Below are 24429 nucleotides of genomic sequence, written 5' to 3'. Positions count from 1 at the left end.
GCTCACATCTACAGTAGTTCTCACTATTAGATGTTAAACGTCTTTATATTTATTAATTGTCCCATGTTATCTTGCAAGCTCCTCTACCACTAAAGGCTAAGCAACACAGAGTTACAGTTATCAATGTGGTCTGTAAGCTCAAAATGCTTTAGCCAAAGAATTTACCTAAATGACCCTCACTTATGAAAGGAAAACAAATAAGTATTGAACTATCTAGATTAGATGTTAGATTATTATTTAACTATCATTAGTCCTATTGGATGTAGCACTGAGGCTGTTTGTCTTGTTTATTTATGTATACAATTTTTACCAGGAAGTAATACGTTGAGAGTTACCTCTCGTTTTCATGTATGTCCTGGGCACAGAGTTATGATGACAAATACATTTTGACATTACATATGTTTATATTACCTTGGTCACAATCTCTCTAGCACTACTTTTTGACAGAAATATATATGGTGTGGTGGTTTGGGTTTTGAGCTTACAAGGGCTGTGTGTGGTTATATATTTCTATCTGTTTACAATAGGACCTGTTTCCTAACCTGTAAACACAATGTAATTGTATATCGTTGAAATTATATAGTTAAATTACATTTATATAGTTATATTAAAATTCCCAGTAATGCACAATAGTGATGATGTTTGACCCTTGTTGTATTTTGCTGGCAGTTCAGAGCTGCGTGTGCTGCAGGCGCAGAACACCGAATACCGAGCACTGTGCCAAGCAACAGAGGTGGAGAGAGACCGGCTAATGGAACTGGTCACTGTCCTGCAGAAGAGGTACAAACCTGTGCGCCTCATTTATATAAGGGATCTACAAGTAGAGAGTACAGACAACACAAGCTATGCACACTCCTTACATCTTCTTTTAACTCCTATTCATTTTAAAATCTGCTTTGTAAAATGGTTAGAAATAAATCCTCGTTGTTTGTGTCAGGTGGTTGCATTTTAATGTGTCCTTTTTGAGGTTGCACCATGCAATGTTGGGACATTACTGGGAAAGATGATTTTATTTAGCGTCAGCTCCAGCAAGAAAATAAACTAATTTTCACAGAGAATACATAAAAGCAATTGTAACAAGTAACAAGCAGCTTTGACCAGAAAGTCTAAGAGCAGTCACTAATTTGAATTCTGATGAAGGGGTATATCTGAGGCCCGGGAACGTTATGGGCAGTGTACTGATGTAAAAGATACTTGCTGTTCGAGGGATGTGGTAGCTAACTAACCCTGGATCGGATATCGTATTTTCAGGTGTGAAATACAATTTGGAAAGGCTCCTAATGAAGGCAAAAAGGGGACAGCTAACCACCAAAAATTAATCAGGCTAGAGAAGCTGTGGATATATAAAATACTTTATTTAAGCCATCTAAAATAGGAGGCACACAGACCTCCAATGCGTTTCGCATTATGATTATTTCAACACCAATATATGTTCAGTGTGACTGCTTATTGACAGATAACATCATTATGCCTTACTTCCCGATGCACTAACCACTTCTCATATACTGTTACATTTATTTTTTGGAGTTGATGGTACCGCATATTTGCATCCAAAATTGCTTTTGATTTCACTTGTGTGGCAGGTGCACTTATCACTTCTTTCTAGTAATCCTTAGTGGTGAAAATACTGTACTTTTATTTGGATTCTTCGAATCACTTTGTGGAACATAGATGACCCCAGCCTGTACTTATTCTGCTATAATTCTTGTAAACATATTTGTAAGTCTGAATACAAAAGGTGTATTGTTACTAATGAAGCACGTGATCATTTTTGCTCAGACCAGTGACAAAGTTGGGAATATGATGCAAGGATGGAGGTGGGGGGGTCTGATGTAAACAGCACTGGGATCTGAGCAGCCATTTTAAGTCAGCATCCATCTAAGGTGCCTGATATTGTCATCCATTTTGTTCATTGTCTGTATGACTGTTGGGGTAGTATGAAAGAGATTTTTTTCTTTTCTGCTCCTTAGTTTTTAGTGATAATAAGCCTTTCAGCTAACCACAAGACCTTGGAGATGGGAGAAATGCGCCACTGTTATGAAAATAAAATGTAGATAACAGGCGCATCTCGCATTCAGGGGGAGGTTCTCATGGTCAAATACACCCTTTCGCATAAATCACGTATATAGAGGAAAGGTTAGCTGACTCAATTCATTTTAGTATGAATCTTACAGTTATGTTATTAACGCAATGTTCTCATATTCATATTTTGTTTATCTTATACGCTTATGTAATGACGCACACGCCACCTCATACAGGGGGCGTGGGCTTAGTATTTTGGTATAAATATGGCTTGTAGGCCAATATTTCGATGGGGAAGTTTTATTTTGAAACTTCCTTCTATGTCTGCACATGTACACAAAATAAACTTATTTGTTATTCTGCAATAATCCTCAGATGTGTTTACTTTATTCACGCTTTTCAAACCAGGAAAGCTGACTGCTGGGTTGTGTTTTTATTGAACTTCCAGGTCGCAGGAAAGCAGCGAAAAGGTCCTGAACGCAGAGAAGAAACTTCAGGAGGAGAGGAGACGCTCTGTTCTTCTGGAGCAGAAACTTGAAAAGATACAAATGGACACAGCGAAGAATGCAGGCACACACAAAGTGTCTGCACGTGGCAAGGCAGGTACATCCTGAACATATTAGCACAATTGTCATCTGTTTTCTTGTTACACAGTGACCTTATAAACTAGTATAATAAGAAGATAAACTGTCCTATCAACCAACACTTACAAGTGGTAAGAATTAATTATTGTAACATTAAACAAATGAATCCTACCTAAATATTTAGCTGTTTTTGGTGTCTTTCTAGAAATTAAGAGATTTTCTTTTTACTGAGGCCTCAAAATTGGGGGGAGCTTGTCGATCAAGTGTTTATGGCCCCCACCCCCATCAAAAGGGCCTGTCAATAAAAGGGATGATGTGAAGGCCTGTTCAGCTTATGGAGACCGCACACAGAAGGAAGTAACAAGAGGAAGGGAAATCCCTCCCACATCTGAGGTTTACAATCTGTACAAACAAAAAATATATATTTTAGAAAACATTGAAGTGAATGATTTTTGTTCATTTTTTTTTTTTATCAATCACCTATATTTTTCACTCTTTAAACATGTCACAAACGATTGGTTCATTTTGATCGAGGGAGTGACGGCTCCGTTAACACACGCATTACAGGGGAGGCCGCAGGCCCTGTGACAAGTTCAGAGTATAGAATTGCTCCTCAGTGTTCGCAACGTGACCACAGTGACACATGGGAGGGACCAAGCCCAAAAAAGCATGATGGTCACTGAATGTTAGACGGGCCACCTGTGAGCACCCAAGCGGTTCAAAGGCGTAGTTCCCTCTTCATTAGCAGTTTCACCCCCACCCCAATCTTTTACAATTGACATTTTTGTTTCGGATAATAATTCTGTTTTTCAGTGGAATTCTGTTTTGAATTTGCCTAACATGACATTTGTAGGTTTTTCGTTCCTTACTGCGTGATAAATATAGGGTCTCGCTGCTTACAAATCTCAGTAAGCATTTTAGCAAGTGGAATCACATTATCACACATTTAACACGCTGGTTACTACAGCCATGGATTAAAATGTAATTCATCCCTCACGAACCTGAAGGATTCCATTTCATGCAGTGGGTGGAAGCAGCGGCTCAGTGAGTCATCGCACGGACTGGTGACCATTCCTTGTGACCTTGGACAAGTCACTTTTCTCCCTGTGCCTCAGGCATCGACATTAGCTGCAAGGGGCAGTGGCTTGTTGTGCCTTCACAGCTCTATATACAGCCCTGCATACATTTTCCGTGATATATGAGAGAACAGTATTATTATACTTAAAAAAGGAACACACACACACAGAGACAGACCTTTCAAATGGTGTTACATAGGTCACTTGTTTCAGTGTATTACAATGCTATTACTGTATACCGTGACTAAACTTTTAACGTAACAAGGTAGCCCATAACGTTGTTATCCAGCAAGTGCTAAATAGCCTGCTCGAAAAATACTGCTCCTTAAGTTTCTACCAATATACAACCATTTATGTCCATTACTTTACACGATAATAATACTTTTCTCTTATATATCACTGAAAATTGATGGAGGGCTGTATATAGAACTGAATGAAAAAGGGGAGGGAAGCGGACCACTACCAATGCATGGACTAAATAGCAAAAAGAGAGATGCGTATCCCAAAGTAGTGAGAAATGAAACATTTATTGGATCATGGCATGATACAGGCTGGTAGCGCACACCTACGCGTTTCACACCGAGGCGCTTTATCAAGGTGAATCTTAACTGCAGTGAACTGTGAGATCTATCCAGTTAGGCGTGCTTATGGGGATGAAAACAAAAAGAGAGACAGCGCAAAACCTCATAGTGTAGTATTAAAATATATATTGGATTTGTGACAGCAGGTGAGTGCCACACGTACATCAAATTAGATGGTTAAAAGCATGGCATGTTATGGACATGTTACCATATCAGCGAACTGCACCAGTTCGTGACGGTCGAGCCGATAGAAGAGGCAGATCTCTTTCTCTCCCAGATGGCCGTCTCCAGGACCTCAGCTGTTGTGTGTATCGTCAAACAGGGAAGTGCTGTTTACTTCAGTTAGTAGCGACACCGATTCCTCGCTGCGTCTGTGTATCGAGCTGACGGTCAGATCACAGGTCTGCCTCTTCTATCGGCTTGACCGTCGCGAACTGGTGCAGTTCGCTGATGTGGTAACATGTCCATAACATGCCATGCTTTTAACCATCTTATTTGATGTACGTGTGTCACTCACCTGCTGTCACAAATCCAATATATATTTTAATACTACACTATGAGGTTTTGCGCTGTCTCTCTTTTTGTTTTCATCTAGTTATATGGTTTGTGGAGCCAATCCATGGAAAACAGCAGCAGTAGCCTCACAGCTTTTCACTGAATTCAACAAGTTTTGTCTATATACTTGTTGTTATTTTATAAACACAGCACCCATATGGTTTAAATATATAGAATATTCACTTATGGTTGTACATTGGTATATATATATATATATATATTCACCTATGTAACTACCAGGCTAGAAGGAAATCTTTTCTGGCGCTGAGGTGAGGTTGAGATGAGTGGGTTTATGATTTCTTCTGATGAACAGTGACCTCAGGAAAAGGAGAAAGAAAAAGACAAGACATGCAGGGGACCTGCAATAGTGTATTACCCAAGGGATGACCGGATGTTTACAAAGAAGGAGCAATTTATTATTAAAATAAAGTGATTAAAAAACCATGGATTGCAATTAATAAACATACATTGATTACAATAAAATAATTAAAATAATTAATGAACTGGTGCCAAGGCACTATCCACACTTATATAGTTTGGAACAATGTCCAGCAGTCCTGTTCTTTGCTCCGCCTGATCTAAAATTGGAAACCTACTCACCACAGGTAAGTAGTATATAAGCAGTGTATAAGCACTTGGTGCTGGTGGTCTTGGCCTCTGATGTCGCCGTCCGCCTGGTGATATGGTCGCATCTGCTGCCGGGGATCTGTTTCTGTGTTCCTGTGAGCACTGCTTCCTCCTTAGGTCTGGTGGTACCGCTGAGCCACCGTAGCCGAGTACCAATACAGGTGACGTCATCACGCCGAGGGGATCGGGTGTATTCCAGGAAGCAGCGCTCACAGGAACACAGAAACAGATCCCCGGCAGCAGATGCGACCATATCACCAGGTGGACGGCGACATCAGAGGCCAAGACCACCAGCACCAAGTGCTTATACACTGCTTATATACTACTTACCTGTGGTGAGTAGGTTTCCAATTTTAGATCAGGCGGAGCAAAGAACAGGACTGCTGGACATTGTTCCAAACTATATAAGTGTGGATAGTGCCTTGGCACCAGTTCATTAATTATTTTATTGTAATCAATGTATGTTTATTAATTGCAATCCATGGTTTTTTAACCACTTTATTTTAATAATAAATTGCTCCTTCTTTGTAAACATCCGGTCATCCCTTGGGTAATACACTATTGCAGGTCCCCTGCATGTCTTGTCTTTTTCTTTCTCCTTTTCCTGAGGTCACTGTTCATCAGAAGAAATTATAAACCCACTCATCTCAACCTCACCTCAGCGCCAGAAAAGATTTCCTTCTAGCCTTCACTCCATCTCTGGGTAGAAGATACCAGAAATATCTTTTAAAGGCAGCTCCTGGACTACCTATTGGACTCTTTATCAAAGGTTTTTAATATCCATTATTGTTATTGCACCAGCGCTGAGTACACACCTATTATTTTACCTACATATGTAACTACCAGGTCACTGTCTTGAGCACGGTTTATTTTCACTTTTCTCTGTCATGTGTTTATGGGGATATTTACCTGCTCACACAATTATATACCAGTTACTGGAAAGGTACTATGCACCGATCCCATCAAGTTGTATTAGATTTACCTAGTCTGTCATCAGTTCTCTGAGCACCGAACAGTTTTTTGAATCCTGTATATAGAACTGTGCAGACACAATAATCCACTGCCCATGGGAGCTTACAATCTAATGCTAATGCCTGAGGCACAGGGAGAAAAGTGACTTGTCCAAGGTCACAAGGAGACAGTCAGGAAGTGTGGGATGGGACTCATTTAACTATACTTTACATAGCGATTAGCATATCTCCCAGTCAGGTACCTTAGATGTGCTCCTTTTTCAGCACACGCATCTCTCCCTAAATTATATAGGGGCACGCTTGAGGGGATAAATATACAAGTGGCGAAACTTATTACATTCGAAAACTCTCTCAATCTCTCTCTCTCTCGTCATTAAATAAGCTCTTTGCATGGAATCGATTCTTCGGAAGTAGTTAGGGAATAGGGGTAGAATAGTTAGGGAAGAGCATTCAGTGAGTTATTTGATTGTATTATGACTATGATATATCTTGCTTAGTGACATGCTTTTAATATGAGAGATTGGTGCATTAACATAATGATCTGAAAATGAGCACACAATAATACAGTGCGTGTGAATCCAGTGGCACTTCATTCAGTTTGGTGTCTTCCGTGTGTTAATTGGTATTGACATTCATATGGCATTTTATGGGTATTTCTACAGGGCAATCTCTAACTAATGCCAGACCTTTACTGAATCTCAGTGAGAGACGACATTTGTCCTTGACACAGTCCTCGGATGTACCATTGGAATCACAGATAGAGGAGCTCAATACAAAGTAAGTTTGTTTTCTATTATATTCCGAGCTGCAATACTTTGAATACTATTCCTTTAATACACTGCACAATGTTAACCGTGCCTTATGTTTTGTATCAGTAATAAAGCCAATGTTAAAGCTGCAGCACATGGCATGTGACAAACCAGCTTCACTGCTCTGAAGGGAGCTCTGGACGGTGGTCTGCATTCATTATGCTGTAAAGCAGGCAAGCCTCGGAGTCACATTCATTTTATAACGCACCAACATATCCCGTAGCGCAGTACGATAGGGATGGAGAAAGGAGAGACGCAAAAAGCTGCTGGGCCGCAACAGCAAGACATTGAAGGGAGAGAGAGAGGGTGATTAAAGGAAAAAAATCTTCCATTTATTTTGTCATCGTAAAAAACGGAGAACAGAGAGTCACACGGACATGGGGATGGAGGACAAAAAAACAATAATATATGAAACATTACCATACAATGTAAGGCGGGCCCTGCCCCAAGGAGCTTACTATCTATAAGGAAGGGTAAGTGGAGACATACAGTAGGGGACGGGGACAACAAGGTTGGTGTGTTTCGGATAGCTGCTTGTTAATTGAAGGAGTTGGTGTTGGGGAAGCAGTAAGTGGAAGTGTGCGGAGGTAGAGCTGTGAGAGCAGGTAATGTGTGAGGGAGTTGGTGTTGGGGAAGCAGTAAGTGGGATTATGCGGAGGTAGAGCTGTGAGAGCAGGTAATGTGTGAGGGAGTTGGTGTTGGGGAAGCAGTAAGTGGGATTATGCGGAGGTAGAACTGTGAGAGCAGGTAATGTGTGAGGGAGTTGGTGTTGGGGAAGCAGTAAGTGGGATTGTGCGGAGGTAGAGCTGTGAGAGCAGGTAATGTGTGAGGGAGTTGGTGTTGGGGAAGCAGTAAGTGGAAGTGTGCGGAGGTAGAGCTGTGAGAGCAGGTAATGTGTGAGGGAGTTGGTGTTGGGGAAGCAGTAAGTGGGAGTCTGCGGAGGTAGAGCTGTGAGAGCAGGTAATGTGTGAGGGAGTTGGTGTTGGGGAAGCAGTAAGTGTGAGTGTGCGGAGGTAGAGCTGTGAGAGCAGGTAATGTGTGAGGGAGTTGGTGTTGGGGAAGCAGTAAGTGGGAGTGTGCGGAGGTAGAGCTGTGAGAGCAGGTAATGTGTGAGGGTGTTGGGGAAGCAGTAAGTGGGATTATGCAGAAGTAGAGCTGTGAGAGCAGGTAATGTGTGAGGGAGTTGGCGTTGGGGAAGCAGTAAGTGTGAGTGTGCGGAGGTAGAGCTGTGAGAGCAGGTAATGAGTGAGGGAGTTGGTGTTGGGGAAGCAGTAAGTGGGAGTGTGCGGAGGTAGAGCTGTGAGAGCAGGTAATGTGTGAGGGAGTTGGTGTTGGGGAAGCAGTAAGTGGGATTATGCGGAGGTAGAGCTGTGAGAGCAGGTAATGTGTGAGGGAGTTGGTGTTGGGGAAGCAGTAAGTGGGATTATGCGGAGGTAGAACTGTGAGAGCAGGTAATGTGTGAGGGAGTTGGTGTTGGGGAAGCAGTAAGTGGGATTGTGCGGAGGTAGAGCTGTGAGAGCAGGTAATGTGTGAGGGAGTTGGTGCTGGGGAAGCAGTAAGTGGAAGTGTGCGGAGGTAGAGCTGTGAGAGCAGGTAATGTGTGAGGGATTTGGTGTTGGGGAAGCAGTAAGTGGGAGTGTGCGGAGGTAGAGCTGTGAGAGCAGGTAATGTGTGAGGGAGTTGGTGTTGGGGAAGCAGTAAGTGTGAGTGTGCGGAGGTAGAGCTGTGAGAGCAGGTAATGTGTGAGGGAGTTGGTGTTGTGGAAGCAGTAAGTGGGAGTGTGCGGAGGTAGAGCTGTGAGAGCAGGTAATGTGTGAGGGTGTTGGGGAAGCAGTAAGTGGGATTATGCAGAAGTAGAGCTGTGAGAGCAGGTAATGTGTGAGGGAGTTGGTGTTGGGGAAGCAGTAAGTGGAAGTGTGCGGAGGTAGAGCTGTGAGAGCAGGTAATGTGTGAGGGAGTTGGTGTTGGGGAAGCAGTAAGTGGGATTGTGCGGAGGTAGAGCTGTGAGAGCAGGTAATGTGTGAGGGAGTTGGTGTTGGGGAAGCAGTAAGTGGGATTGTGTGCAGGTAGAGCTGTGAGAGCAGGTAATGTGTGAGGGAGTTGGTGTTGGGGAAGCAGTAAGTGGGAGTGTGCGGAGGTAGAGCTGTGAGAGCAGGTAATGTGTGAGGGAGTTGGTGTTGGGGAAGCAGTAAGTGTGAGTGTGTGGAGGTAGAGCTGTGAGAGCTGGTAATGTGTGAGGGAGTTGGTGTTGGGGAAGCAGTAAGTGGGATTGTGCGGAGGTAGAGCTGTGAGAGCAGGTAATGTGTGAGGGAGTTGGTGTTGGGGAAGCAGTAAGTGGGATTGTGTGCAGGTAGAGCTGTGAGAGCAGGTAATGTGTGAGGGAGTTGGTGTTGGGGAAGCAGTAAGTGGGAGTGTGCGGAGGTAGAGCTGTGAGAGCAGGTAATGTGTGAGGGAGTTGGTGTTGGGGAAGCAGTAAGTGGGATTATGCGGAGGTAGAGCTGTGAGAGCAGGTAATGTGTGAGGGAGTTGGTGTTGGGGAAGCAGTAAGTGGGATTATGCGGAGGTAGAACTGTGAGAGCAGGTAATGTGTGAGGGAGTTGGTGTTGGGGAAGCAGTAAGTGGGATTGTGCGGAGGTAGAGCTGTGAGAGCAGGTAATGTGTGAGGGAGTTGGTGTTGGGGAAGCAGTAAGTGGAAGTGTGCGGAGGTAGAGCTGTGAGAGCAGGTAATGTGTGAGGGAGTTGGTGTTGGGGAAGCAGTAAGTGGGAGTGTGCGGAGGTAGAGCTGTGAGAGCAGGTAATGTGTGAGGGAGTTGGTGTTGGGGAAGCAGTAAGTGTGAGTGTGCGGAGGTAGAGCTGTGAGAGCAGGTAATGTGTGAGGGAGTTGGTGTTGGGGAAGCAGTAAGTGGGAGTGTGCGGAGGTAGAGCTGTGAGAGCAGGTAATGTGTGAGGGTGTTGGGGAAGCAGTAAGTGGGATTATGCAGAAGTAGAGCTGTGAGAGCAGGTAATGTGTGAGGGAGTTGGCGTTGGGGAAGCAGTAAGTGTGAGTGTGCGGAGGTAGAGCTGTGAGAGCAGGTAATGAGTGAGGGAGTTGGTGTTGGGGAAGCAGTAAGTGGGAGTGTGCGGAGGTAGAGCTGTGAGAGCAGGTAATGTGTGAGGGAGTTGGTGTTGGGGAAGCAGTAAGTGGGATTATGCGGAGGTAGAGCTGTGAGAGCAGGTAATGTGTGAGGGAGTTGGTGTTGGGGAAGCAGTAAGTGGGATTATGCGGAGGTAGAACTGTGAGAGCAGGTAATGTGTGAGGGAGTTGGTGTTGGGGAAGCAGTAAGTGGGATTGTGCGGAGGTAGAGCTGTGAGAGCAGGTAATGTGTGAGGGAGTTGGTGTTGGGGAAGCAGTAAGTGGAAGTGTGCGGAGGTAGAGCTGTGAGAGCAGGTAATGTGTGAGGGAGTTGGTGTTGGGGAAGCAGTAAGTGGGAGTGTGCGGAGGTAGAGCTGTGAGAGCAGGTAATGTGTGAGGGAGTTGGTGTTGGGGAAGCAGTAAGTGTGAGTGTGCGGAGGTAGAGCTGTGAGAGCAGGTAATGTGTGAGGGAGTTGGTGTTGGGGAAGCAGTAAGTTGGAGTGTGCAGAGGAAGAGCTGTGAGAGCAGGTAATGTGTGAGGGAGTTGGTGTTGGGGAAGCAGTAAGTGGGATTATGCGGAGATAGAGCTGTGAGAGCAGGTAATGTGTGAGGGAGTTGGTGTTGGGGAAGCAGTAAGTGGGATTATGCGGAGGTAGAGCTGTGAGAGCAGGTAATGTGTGAGGGAGTTGGTGTTGGGGAAGCAGTAAGTGGGATTATGCGGAGGTAGAGCTGTGAGAGCAGGTAATGTGTGAGGGTGTTGGGGAAGCAGTAAGTGGGATTATGCAGAAGTAGAGCTGTGAGAGCAGGTAATGTGTGAGGGAGTTGGCGTTGGGGAAGCAGTAAGTGGGATTATGCAGAAGTAGAGCTGTGAGAGCAGGTAATGTGTGAGGGAGTTGGCGTTGGGGAAGCAGTAAGTGGGTTATGCGGAGGTAGAGCTGTGAGAGCAGGTAATGTGTAAGGCCTGGGACATAGTGAATAGCCCTCCAGCCGATCGATGGTACACTCCCCCGCATGAACGGGGCTCAGAAGGAGTTCACCTTCCTCGCTCAAGCAGCGGGGACGGTCACCCGGTATACAAAGGACCAGCTGATGGTAGTAGAGACCTGTAAAAACAGAGCCTCCCGCCGTCTAACCGGGTGCCTGCTGATCCTCCCGCGATGTTGCTGCTGAGATGATGGAGCAGGTGGTGGCTGTAGGGGAACCGGCCGGCGATCTACGCCTCCGTGGTAGTCGCCTCCGTCAGATGCATCTTCTCCTGGAGTGCAGGTAAGAGGCTGAAGCACCGACCCCACACTGGCTAGGAACCGGAACCACTGGGCAGCTCTGGAGAAAATCCTCGGGATGAAACAGCTGCTCTGCGTCTGCGTGTACCGGATGGGCATGCTGCTATACCAATTAGTGATATATAGAAAATAGGGGTAGAAGGTAGAGCACTGCCATAAAAAGGGCAAAGGGCTGGGGCAAAAAAAACTATTTATTAGGCATATAAGCCGAAAAGACAAACACACAGATTAAAACTCTGACGCGTTTCCCGCCGTGGAGGCGCTTTATTAATTTATTTAAGTTTTTTTTGCCCCAGCCCTTTGCCTTTTTTTTGGCAGTGCTCTACCTTCTACCCCTACTTTCTATACATTGAGGTATGGTATGTCTGGTGCACTGATGGTTTGGCACTGAAAATGTTAATGGAGCATGCATGTTACTCAACTTAAACAAGCAGCCCATTTGTATGCAAAGGTTGTCTTGTAACAAGCATGTGATGTGGTCTGCAGTGTGTAAAATGCCTGCTGTGTCCCGTTCATGAGAAGCAATAGTACTGTATTTCTGTCTAATGAATACTTCATTTTAGATACTGATTATATCATTTTCATATTAAGGAACACTGTGTGTATTTGTACTGTATGAGTGCGGCCATTACCTGGGTTTATCTCAGAACACGTGCGCTGAGCTGCATTGTGTCGGTTGTATGTATTTAGTCAATTCTTCTTTTTATCCCAATTGCAGACTTGCTATACAGTTGGATGAAAACGAAGCCTTGAAAACTGCACTAAAAAGCACTCTTAAGACAAAGGAGGATGATCTCAGACTGTACCACGAGATGATGGGGGAGGTGAAACAGATCTTTCTGCAGGCTCTGCGGCAGCACAAGCAAGAGAGAAACCTACTCTAGTCTAACAGGAGCGAATAGAGCAGGAGTGGCCAACTCCAGTCCTCAGCGGCCACCAACAAGTCAGGTTTTAAGGATATCCCTGCTTCAGCACAGATGGCTCAATCAGTGGCTCAGTTTTCGACCTAGCCACTGATTGAGTCACCTGTTCTGAAGCAGGGATATCCTGGAAACCTGTCCTGTTGTTGGCCCTTGAGGACTGGAGTTGGCCACTCCTGTAATCGAGCGACAGTGCAACCCGGAAGACATGGCAGGTTCATTTGTTTTGTCCATGCTAAATTACCTGCCTTTTCTAACAATTCCCGGACTACGAGATATTGTCCAAAAACTCTATTTTACCAATACAATGATGCTGAAACTAGCGACAATATCAAAAACTTGCAATAAATCCCAGCCCTTTCGGTTTAGGCCAGTTTATCAGGTATCCACCAGTTTCCATTACATGCTTCATGTGCATCGCAATACTTTCAGCCTTTTGCCTCGTCCTGCAAACTGCAATAGTCCCATGTAGGGCCATACAGAATGAATGGCAGTGATATGATTATAATAGAGTAAAAGCATTGCAAAGCATTTGTGACCCATTTTCGACAGTTTGAAAACACCCCGGTTGCTATTTACGACCGTCACTGGGGACTAGATTTCCTGTCTTGTCTGGTCCCTCCTGTGAGAAGAAAAAGGGGACACGCAGAAAACTTAACTAGGCCGAGTGACAGGATAAGGGTGAGAGCTGTAAAAGCCACTTATATTTCAGGTTACAATGTTTAAACATTTCCATGATAAACTATTAAATTAGTATATACATACTGACACTTACCAGCAGTGGTTGAAGTAGAAATACAGTGGTACAGTAATTGACCTCAGCAAGGTCTAATTAATGTATTAAAATGAAGGGACATTGGTTTGTAATTAGAACACATTAAAACAGAGTGGTGTTTAACATTCATGTAACATGACATTTCTATCACTATTTGTCTGGGTTTGCAAAAGGCATCAATCACTGAATTGATTCCCTGTTCAATCACCAATCACCTGTTAAAGATCACTGTCCTTATTTCCATGTGACCCCACATGGCACTGCACCAGCGCTCTCCCAATTGCGGCCAAATCCAGGCTGCAGCGGTCCTTACAGTGGCCCTTTGACTATCTGCGCCTGCTCATGTCATTGCTGGTACTCAGGTATCTTAGCGCAATCTTACGCGCCGAGACTCGCTAAGTACAAATAAATCTACGTTGTTACAAAGGCTACAGCACGTTGAAGTATAATAATGTATGTTTCTCTTTAAATGTGTCTAAAATGACGTTACACTATTCTTGTGGTACGCTTAATATTTTTTTTCTTATCCCGCCGTTAATGAAACTAGTTGAAGACTTTTAATAGCAATTAATAAGTGGTAAATCAGCACATGGGTGTGGGAGTCAGGGAAACTCTGAATCTGTACTTATTTCCAGAACAATGTGACAACAGATAACTGTGTTGTCAATCCAATATCTTGAGTTGAATTGCTATTTAATTGATGCTGTTGTGCCGCTTCAAGTTCCAAACGTCATACATTTGGAGGCTGCCGACTTTACAGATCCACTACAGGCAGTCCTCGGTTATCCGACACAATGCGTTACTCAAAATGGCGTTGTAAAGCGAAACGCGTTTTCCCATAGGAACACTGTTTAAATGGAAGGTTCCGTTCCTGAAGGCATTTTTAACACTAAAATACACCAAATATTTTATGCCGGCAATAAGTTATGCAGCACACACATAAATTATATAGTGTATATACTGTATTATATATATATAATATAACATAATAAATAATATATTATACTGTATAGTATAATATAATATTATATAGTATAATATTATATATATATATATACGCTCTTACGACGCTTTGCAACGTTGTTTATGTGTATATATATATACACACATACACAACGTTGCAAAGCGTCGTAAGAGCGTTGGATAAGCCGTTTTGGTGTTGTATAAATGAACATAGGTATACATTGCACAGCGTTGGATAAGCCATTCGTTGTAAAACGAGGACTGCCTGTATTCATGTAAAAATACAAACCATGTCGTAGCTACGCTGCCCCGTACAAGACACATCAGGTGGACACTTACAGCTTCTAATGGCATCAAAGACCTTTAGCAAACTGAATGATTCGCAAATCCCGTCATGAAGTCCCATGACATTGTTTGCAACCGACCTCTGCTTAGTGATATTGACGATGTCTTGTTTGCTGCAGCCCACGCTCCTACTTATCAGCGATTGTGCTAATGTTCCAAATATGTTTGTTTTTTTCATGTGCATCTGTGCTCAGTTGTACGCCTGTTAATTAATACGTGTTACTAAATCTGAACAGAATGATGTATATGCAGTATAAATGATGTATATATCATGCAGCCTGTAACTAGTAAGCGTCTTATATTTGGAATACTTTTATGTACTGTATGTAATATGTTTTTTTTAACAATAGTTTTGCGTCTGTATACGGTATGTTTTTTTGTTTTTTTTAATTGTAAAATGCTGTAGATTATTTTTTTTAGAGATTTTTATTTTGTAATACAAAATAAAATATAAACAAAATGGACTAATCAAAGCCAGTAGCGAATGCTTTTATAACAAAAGTATTTAATTATTATTTATATTCTTTGAACAGGAACATCATGTGTAACTATAGAGCAGCATTCGATAATCAAGACACCCTCTTCAGGGATTGATGAACTGTAATTAATTCATAAGTAGTGGACACGCCTATTACACTACACACGCCCAACCTATATTGTACTTTATTTCACTTAAAGCAGGAACCAGCATGTGACACTTCCTTTGTATTTGAGTTTTATATCCACTGCCTATATTTCTTCATTTTGTTTAAAAACATTAGTGCTAGCAGTCGCTTCAGCTTGTGTTGCCAAAACGGTTAGGCTTTGGTGTAATAATCTAAACCAGGAGTGGCCAACTCCAGTCCTCAAGGGCCACCAACAGGCCAGGCATTAGGGATATCCCTACTCCAGCACAGGTGATGCAGTCAGAGACTGAGCCTGGCCTGTTGGTGGCCCTTGAACATTGGAGTTGTCCACCCCTGATTTAGAAGAAGATATAGCAACTGGCACATCTACAGTAGGCAAAGAATCCTGAAAGATTCTGCTAACCACACGGATATCCTTGATTTCCTCTGTGACCACTCATTAGGTAGCACTAAACTTCTTGCAAGATCATCAGCTCAGTCAGTTTCAGCCCGTAGAGCACTCTGGCTACAGAATTGGGCAGCTGATAATCCAGAGGTGAGATTTCGGGGGAGGAGGGGATTAACCCACCCCAGGGCCGTAGACAGATTTCCCAGGACCCAGGACTACATTTTCAACCTTGAATCCCACCCCTTTCACACCTTGCAAGCCCCCGCCTCATGTATTTCTCACCCCCGTCTCACTCTTACACCCGTCTCACTCGCCCTTCACTCAATCCCCCCTCCTCACACATTCCCTCTTCCCCCCCCAGCCACACAAACACAATACCTCCCCACAATACATTCAACGCCCCCCCACAATACAGTCAACGCTCCCCCCACAATACATTTAACACTTCCACCCCAGCCCCACCACTACATTCAACGGTCCCACCCCACACCACTACATTCAACACTTCCCCCCACACACACAATATATACAATGCTACCCCTGCCCCACATACACAATACAAACAACGCTACCCCCTCACACACAATGCTTTCAACGCTACCCCACCCCCACACCAATACATACAACGCGTCCCCCCCACAAACCAATAAATACAACACTACGCCCTACCCCACACACACACAATACATACAACGCAACTCCCTGACACACACACAACACCACCCATCCCCCAAATACATATGTAGCACCTTTTCCCCCACCCTAAGTGAGATCATACGGCTAACGTGTGTGTTCTGGTGCGGTGCATACCTGTGAAATGAAACAGGAGGCTCTGAGAACTCTACAGTGGTATGGGGAGGCATCAGGACAGGTTCTCAATGATGATCAGCCATGGTGCAGCGCCTCCATCTGGTGTGGATCCTGGCACAGCCAGGATGGTCCACACTGGCAACTTCCATGATGGCCCAGACAAGTAGCCACACATATATTTCAACTGGATCTTTATTGTGTTCCGACAACAGCCAGAGCAGGCACAATCCCTGAAGTAGCACCTACAGGCCTTGAGGCCCATGCAGGCCCCTTCTATGCTCCACCTTTACCCCCTGATGGGATAAAGGGTAAGGTGCTTCCACTCCACAGGGGGAGGGAAGAGAGAGAGCCCTGACTTCTGGGAGAGTGTCAGATATGTACCCCCAGGGGAGGGGCTTGTAACCCTTCCCCATAACAGGTCAGGTCTGATACTGACAGGCATCACATTAAGGCATGTGATCTAGCCAGTATCCTCTCCAGGGATGACACTCTCTGGTTGTTGTTAGGCCCGCCCCTGGATACAGTAACAGTGCATCCAAGCTGCAACAAACTAGGCCTTCATGATAAAGTTTATCCCTCACAGTGCCTGGTGCTGTTGTTGCCAAGAGAAAGATAATAGCTGGAGGACTAGGCTACATATACAACACTACCTCTCCCAAATACATTCAATACTACCACCACCCACAATATATACAACTCTGAGAACCCAAAGAAAAAACACTGTGGAAAGGAGAAGAGTAAAATAGATACAGGCATACCCCGGTTTAAGGACACTCACTTTAAGTACACTCGCGAGTAAGTACATATCGCCCAATAGGCAAACGGCAGCTCGCGCATGCGCCTGTCAGCACGTCCTGAACAGCAATACCAGCTCCCTACCTGTACCGAAGCTGTGCGCAAGCGGGGAGACTATAGAGCCTGTTACACATGCGTTATTTACATCAGTTATGCACGTATATGACGATTGCTGTACAGTACATGCATCGATAAGTGGAAAAAGGTAGTGCTTCACGTTAAGTACATTTTCGGTTTACATACATGCTCTGGACCCATTGCGTACGTTAATGCGGGGTATGCCTGTACATGTTAATTTACGAGCTGGGTGTGTAGTAGCCAATAGGGGGTGAGACAATTGGGAAGTCCAAGGGATTCCGGGGTCATATACGGTTCTGTGTTGTGTAGTAATGGTAGCATAAGCACAGGCAAGTCCAATACTAGTCCGGGTCATACACAGGCAAGCAGCATTATTTGTAAAGGGGTTAGGCAGAGGCAAGGTCCAGAGTCAAACACAGGCAGAGTAATTTAGATGCAGGCGCGTGCACCATGTAATTATGTGAGTTACAACATACTGAATAGCCGGAGGTTCTGTTCTGGCTGACAGATTCAATCTGTCAGTGGTGACATTGGATACCGATGCTTGAGCCTCATTACTCCAAGTTCTCTTGTTGAGTATATTGTTGCACATTTAGAAAGCTTCTTGATCTGGGTTACTTACCACAGTTGATAGGCCTCCTTCCTGGTTTAAATAGTATCAGCCCAGGAAGTGGGAGTGTCCTTGAGGCAGGGGCTTATGAGGATTGTAGTCTTTTCCACTTACTGCCCAGTGGACACTGTGGCACTGCAGTGTAAACCTTTTCCCATGAGGGCAAGATCCTTTAGAACTGCAGATCGGCCTTAGAATAACACTACCCCACCACAAAACATACAACACCACCCCCTCCCCCTCCCCACCACAATACATACAACACTACCCCTATTCCACAATGCATACAACACACCCCCTCCCCCCAAATACATACAACATGACATCCCCCCACAATAGATACAACACTACACCCCCCACAATACATAGAACACTACCCTCCCCCACAATACATACAACACTACACCCCCACAATACAGACAACACTACCCCCTGCAATATATACAACTCTAACTCCTACACAATACATACAACACGACCCCCCCCCCGTCCCCAAATACATACAACACTAACCCCTCAAATACATACAACACACACACTTACCTTGAGGATGTTTTCAGGCCTCTGGTGCCCTGACTCTCCCCAGCTCCTGTGGACCTCCTGCTGGGCCTGCCTCTCTCCCACTCTGGCCTCAGCTCTCCCCAGCTGCTGCGGGCCTCTCTCTCCCGCACTGGGCGCCTCCGTCTTCTGCTGGTGCACGCCGGAAGCTGAGCCCAGCTTCCGGCGCACACTAGCGGGAGAGAAAGGCGCCCGGCATGGGATAGAGAGACAGGCCCTGCAAGAGGCCCACAGCAGCTGGCGTGGGAGATACAGGTTGGCAGGATGCCCGCAGCAGCTGTGGAGAGCAGGGGTCTGGCAGCCGGATGCAGAGGTTGGACCAAACTCTGGCTGGGCCCATCTTCCAGTGCTGGCCAACCAGGCCTACCACAGCCACCGGGCCTCGGACACTTGTCCCTGCTCTACACCGCCGACTCTCCCTTCATCAGGTGTAACATAAGTAATCATATTTAACCCATAAATACCATTACACACTGCTCCACTTCTGGGTTACATGGCCCCCACACAGGCAAATATATTCATGTATAAAATCGAGAATCAACTTTTCTTTTGTTTTAAATAATCAACAGTGGTTTTCTTTGGGGACAATATATATTTATTATTTGGAAAGGCAAATCTGCTGAACTTCGGGAAATTATTACAATAGCTTACACTGTGCATGGATCCATCAAGTTCATTCTAGAACAAAATTCATGTGAATTGGGTTACAGATTTGTATACTAAATTAACCAATAGAAACAACTTATTAAAGCTGCAGTTCAGTCAATATCCTGCATGTGTGTTATTTTTAATAAATCAGTTCTGTAGTAAGAAAAAATACTTTTAGCATTTTCTGTTTTAAAAAAAAACAACTTTGAAAGACCAATTTTCTTGTATTCTATTTTAACAGCCATTTGCTAAGGGACTGCCCCTTCATGTCCTGTCACAAGCCCTGGCACACCCCTTTGTCAGCCCTGCCCTCCTTCTAGCACATGTCAGTGCAGGAGTGCTCATGAATATTCATGAGCTTCCACTGACAGACAAGCAGAATATAAACAGATCCCTTCACTAATTGTCACCAAATTTCACCCTATCAATACATGGAGAACGAATTGACCTGCAGCTATACAGTTCTTTAGGTAATTAGAGATTGCACACATGAAACTATTGAAGTAAAAAAATAAATTTAAAAAAAAAAAGACTCAACTGCAGCTTTAATGTCATCCAGTTTTCATCCGCCAGGAAGTATTAGAGCAGGGGCGGCCCACGATGCCATTTGGAAAGGCCCGCGTGATGATACACACGGGGGTTCAGCCGTTCCAGGGGAGGGGAGCTCCACCGGTTTCCTCAGGCCACCCGGGGCCTCTCTTTGCTACGGGCCCCAGCTCACGCCATCCACCCCCGGCCAGTGTCCGCATCAACCCACTGCACCAGCTCCCCTCTGCTGCGGGACCGGAGTCCTCCTTCCCCCTCTCCCCCCTCCCCCCCCCCCCCCAACCCTACAGCTAACATTCTCGGAGGAAGGATTGAGTGAGAGGAGGAAGGGGGAGAATTGAGTGAGAGTGGAGGGGGGGGGGGCAGTTGGACAGTGGCCCGACCAGAAAATTGTGCCTAATTATTGGCACACCTGAAAAAAACGTTTGCCCCTCCGGTGAGTTTACTGTAAAATAAAATAGAAAGAACCGATAAGAATTGAATACCTTGTCTCGTTAAATTCAATACAAACACTTACAATCTTAAGGACATAGTGATTAAACATTGGTCTGTCCTACAAAAGGTTTGTGAGATCTGGCAGATTGTTTACAAATAATCCTTTGTTCTCATTTAAACAAAGTACTAACCTTGGGAAATATTTTGTAAATTAAGACACGTTAAACAAAACTAAAGTAATATTTAATTCCTGGGTATGCCACAGACGGGCACATTACCAATGGTGGCAACCGTAATGGGATTTTTAGGGTGGAATATGTCACACATTGTTTGCCACCTAAATGTCCATGTGGACTGGCATATATAGGTCAGACTACAAGATCAATTAAACAAAGAATATTCGAGCAAAAATTCAACTGAAATTACAACGCAGAGAATAAGAAGAGAGAAACGCGTCAGAAAACATTTTTATTAACACAATGTTGCACAATTACATAGTGGTAGACCAGGGGTGAGCAAACTTTTTATGCCGAGCCCCCCTTTTCATCCATAAAATTTCTCGGGCCCCCCCCTGCCTGATGTAATCAAAATCACATGGAAAAAAAAAACCCCTTTATTAAACGGTATACAATATAAATCCAAATATGTTTAAATACTTACATATTTCAACAGCTCGCGCTTGCAAAATTAGGCTGCGTCCACGCTGCCGCTGAGAGCGGTGACATCACCAACTCTCCAAGCATGAGCGCAGGGTGTCCTGCATAATTTTGCAAGCGTGGATCGGGGCTATTTGTGTGTGTTTGTGTGTGGCTGTGTGTGTGTGTGTATTGACTGCTGCTGAGCGCACTTCAAAGTCAATTTTGTTTGTCTCCCCAAGCGCCAAGCTTGGGAGAGCGTACGTGCACAAAGGCAATACTTTGGGGGGGCATTAATCCACCTCTTTGCTACCTCCCTTCCCTCTTCCCCCCCTTTTTTTTTTCTTCCTTCCCCTCCCTGCTCTTTGTCTTGCTATGCCCAGTGTCATCCACACTCCTACCTACAGTATTATTTATTTATTTCCGTTTGCAATGTTGTGTTTTCAGTTTTTTTTTATTATTTCGGTACATTCATAGTATGAGTGATATAGGTGCAGCCGACCCTCTCACTTGCAGAGCATCGCAGCGAAGCAGGACGCCAGCGGAGGAGAGCAGGAACACAGCGCTATTGCAGGGCAGACACCGGGAGGGGCGTTTGACTTCACCGTGCTCGGGCGTGCTCCTCCCCGTACCTCCGAAGCCCCTGCGCGTGCGCTCACACACACCATCACGTGGCCGCCACCTGCACTATCCTGTTCAGCCACCCGCACACATCTTCGGCTGCCCGCCCGTGCACATCTTCTTGGCCGCCCCTCGCGCACAGCTTTTGCGTGCTCCCGCGCACAGCGTCTGCCGTCCCGCGCACCCAGTTTTCATCGCACGCCGCCTGCACCCCCCTTAAATAATCTTGCGCCTCATTGCCCCCCCAGTTTGCGCACCACTGCATTACAACACACACTCTCTCAATCAATCACCAGATACACACACTCACCACATACACTCAATCAATCACCACACACACACACACTCACCACATACACTCAATCACCACACACACACACTCAATCCCCCCCCACACACAAACACACCACACACTCAATCCCCACACACTCACACACTCAATCCCCACACTCTCAATCCCCACACACACTCAATCTCCACATAAACACACTCAATCCCCCCACACACACAATCACACACACACAATCCCCCCCACACACACACTCACTCCCCCCCACACACACAAACTCAATCACCACACACACACACAATCCCCCCACACACACACACAATCCCCCCACACACACACACACTCAATCCCCCCCACACACAACCAATCCCCCACACACACACAATCCCCCCCACACACACAATCCCCCCCCCCCCCCACACACACTCAAATCCACACACACACACTCTCTCTCTTTCACCTGGGGGGACGACATGCTCCGATCCCCCAACCCCCCATGCTGCTGAAAACTGGTGCGGGAAGCAGACAGGAAGAGAAGGAGGGCTGTCTGTGTGCAGAAGAGAAGGAGGGGCTGTCTGTGTGCAGAAGAGAAGGAGGGGCTGTCTGTGTGCAGAAGAGAAGGAGGGGCTGTCTGTGTGCAGAAGAGAAGGAGGGGCTGTCTGTGTGCAGAAGAGAAGGAGGGGCTGTCTGTGTGCAGAAGAGAAGGAGGGGCTGTCTGTGTGCAGAAGAGAAGGAGGGGCTGTCTGTGTGCAGAAGAGAAGGAGGGGCTGTCTGTGTGCAGAAGAGAAGGAGGGGCTGTCTGTGTGCAGAGAGAAGCCCCGCCCCCTCTGCAAGACACAGACACATAGAAGCAGCAGCACGGAGCTTCTGGCCGCCCGTGCACAGCTCTGCCCGCCCCCAGGTTTCCCTGCAAGCAGCCCGCGCCCCCCTACATAATCGTGCACCCCCTCAAGGGGGCGCGCCCCACAGTTTGCGCACCGCTGTGGTAGACAAGGAATTAAAACTGTGATTCTATATGTAGCCCTTTTTGTGAACCGGCCTGACCCACCCAATCTCACATTGGCCCCTGTGGTCTAACCAGTCCCTTTCCTTGCGGCACACCTCTTCTAAGGGACTACTGGTAACTGTATCACACCTGTGGCTCCAGGAGATCTGAGCCTCCGCTAGCTGGGAACCTGGGGAAACCCTTACCATTACCTGGTGCAGCGCCTCCACTTACCCAGGATCCCCGTTATGAAAGATAGCCCTGGGTAAGAAATACAATAACACACGTATACGATAAAACAATAACTAACACTTTACTAACACACATATCACACATTACATAACATCATAACCTTATCACTTCAGGCCCAATGTCCGGTGTTCCCACCCAGTGTCCTGTAATCCCCCACACCCAATGTCCCGTACTCCTACGGAGGTCGTGGGTGACTGCGCAGTCACTAATTAATCTATTAGGCCTGTTGGTGCACATATATTGGAATACCTTCCGAGCACTCCGATGCTCGGGCCTGCCACACTCTTCTCAAAGGGTCAGACGTGCGATGCATCCATCTGATCCTATCCAGGCACTTCTCCAGGACCCCAACGAGGGTCCCACCGCTTCACGGGAACACAACCGCCTCTCGGTAACACCACCGTCTCACGGGAACAGCAACCGCCGCTATCCCTATCTATCCCTAACTAACCCTAACGTGACAGGAACCCTAACCTAGGGCCTGTCCCTGATGTACCGCAACCTGGGGTGGCTTGGGGAAAACTCCTAGGGCCTGTGAAGTAATACCCAGCCCCACTCCCCTAGCTACCCACGTCCTTAATCCTCCCTAACAACTATCTACTCGCTACTCCTAACAGCCTGCAGCAGACACACCGCTCTCACCGTCAGCCTGCAGACATTCACACACGCTGCACACACTGCGCCCAGCACAGGCAGCGACAACACACACAGCTGGCAATCCTACACAGCCACCTGGATACCCGCAGCGATAAACCACTGCACACACTCTGTGCCTATTTGCCAGTGCGCACAGCACTACCCGCTGTGGCACTGCCAAACCTGCACCTCTCACACCTAAGGGTGACCTCCTTATCTAGGGCCGTCCCTCTTCAGTTACCCCCTGCCCTTACCGGGAATTGGGGCCTGCCTGGGGACCTAAGGAGAACCCTTACCTGGTGCAGGAGCCACTCGCTCCCTACACCCTTCCTACTCCTTCCTCTGCCTCTTCCTGACTCATGCAAAGCCCGGGAAATGTATCTCTTTTCCCGGGCTGAGCTTCCTCCAGCCCTATTGACCGCAATAGAGCACCTGACCTCTGTCTCCCTATGCCTCCTGGGAGTTGTAGTTCCCAGGAGGCTGTCTAAGCATTGGGGCCGCGTGCGCACTTGCCCTGCGCATGCGCGAACCCCTAATGGCCGCCACAACCTCTCTCTACACTTCCCTACTCTCGCGCGATCTCTCCCTAGCTCTGGGGTCCTACCTTGCGCTTGCCGCGAATTAACGCGCAATGGCGGCGCCCTCTCCTTCAGCCGCCAAGCCGGTGGCAACGCGATCGCGGCCCTAGCGACGGCCCGATCGCGTCCCCGGCTACCGGCCTGCGCCTCAACACCTCGAGCTGCTCCCTGCACTGGCCCCCACCCTCGCGAAGTGCCGGCGGGTCCGTCGCAGCCTCCGGCGGCACCCGCTACCGCACGGCACTCGCGGAGGGGGGCCAGGAAGTGTAATTTTACCTCGGGGCTACATATATTTGATATAAGATGTATAAATAGT

At 46.2% G+C, this 24429-nt stretch overlaps 1 protein-coding gene and 1 long non-coding RNA gene across 5 annotated transcripts in view; one reads left to right on the top strand and one right to left on the bottom strand.

The window, feature by feature from the left end:
* Nucleotides 1-12598, top strand: part of CCDC13 (coiled-coil domain containing 13) — a 47742-nt gene extending 35144 nt beyond the window's left edge. For both annotated transcript variants that reach the window (XM_075587999.1, XM_075587998.1), the window contains exons 13-16: nucleotides 670-780; nucleotides 2471-2625; nucleotides 7079-7193; nucleotides 12339-12598. In XM_075587999.1, the coding sequence (XP_075444114.1) occupies nucleotides 670-780; nucleotides 2471-2625; nucleotides 7079-7193; nucleotides 12339-12504 (547 nt within the window). In that variant the 3' untranslated portion in view covers nucleotides 12505-12598. The remainder of the gene's footprint in view (nucleotides 1-669; nucleotides 781-2470; nucleotides 2626-7078; nucleotides 7194-12338) is intronic.
* LOC142487910 (uncharacterized) overlaps nucleotides 1-24429 on the bottom strand; it is an 82814-nt gene that overhangs the window by 14128 nt on the left and 44257 nt on the right. Inside the window, exon 5 of one of the 3 annotated variants that reach the window (XR_012799347.1) lies at nucleotides 12684-13162. The exons of 1 other annotated variant lie outside the window; for it this stretch is intronic. This is a non-coding gene — a long non-coding RNA (uncharacterized LOC142487910). Of the gene's footprint in view, nucleotides 1-12683; nucleotides 13163-19953; nucleotides 20128-24429 lie in introns of those variants that run through there. One more of the 3 variants, XR_012799345.1, reaches the window with a different exon arrangement.

Source organism: Ascaphus truei, chromosome 2 (assembly GCF_040206685.1).
Source record: "Ascaphus truei isolate aAscTru1 chromosome 2, aAscTru1.hap1, whole genome shotgun sequence".
Lineage (NCBI taxonomy): Eukaryota > Metazoa > Chordata > Amphibia > Anura > Ascaphidae > Ascaphus > Ascaphus truei.
This window is presented reverse-complemented; position numbering and strand designations above follow the sequence as displayed.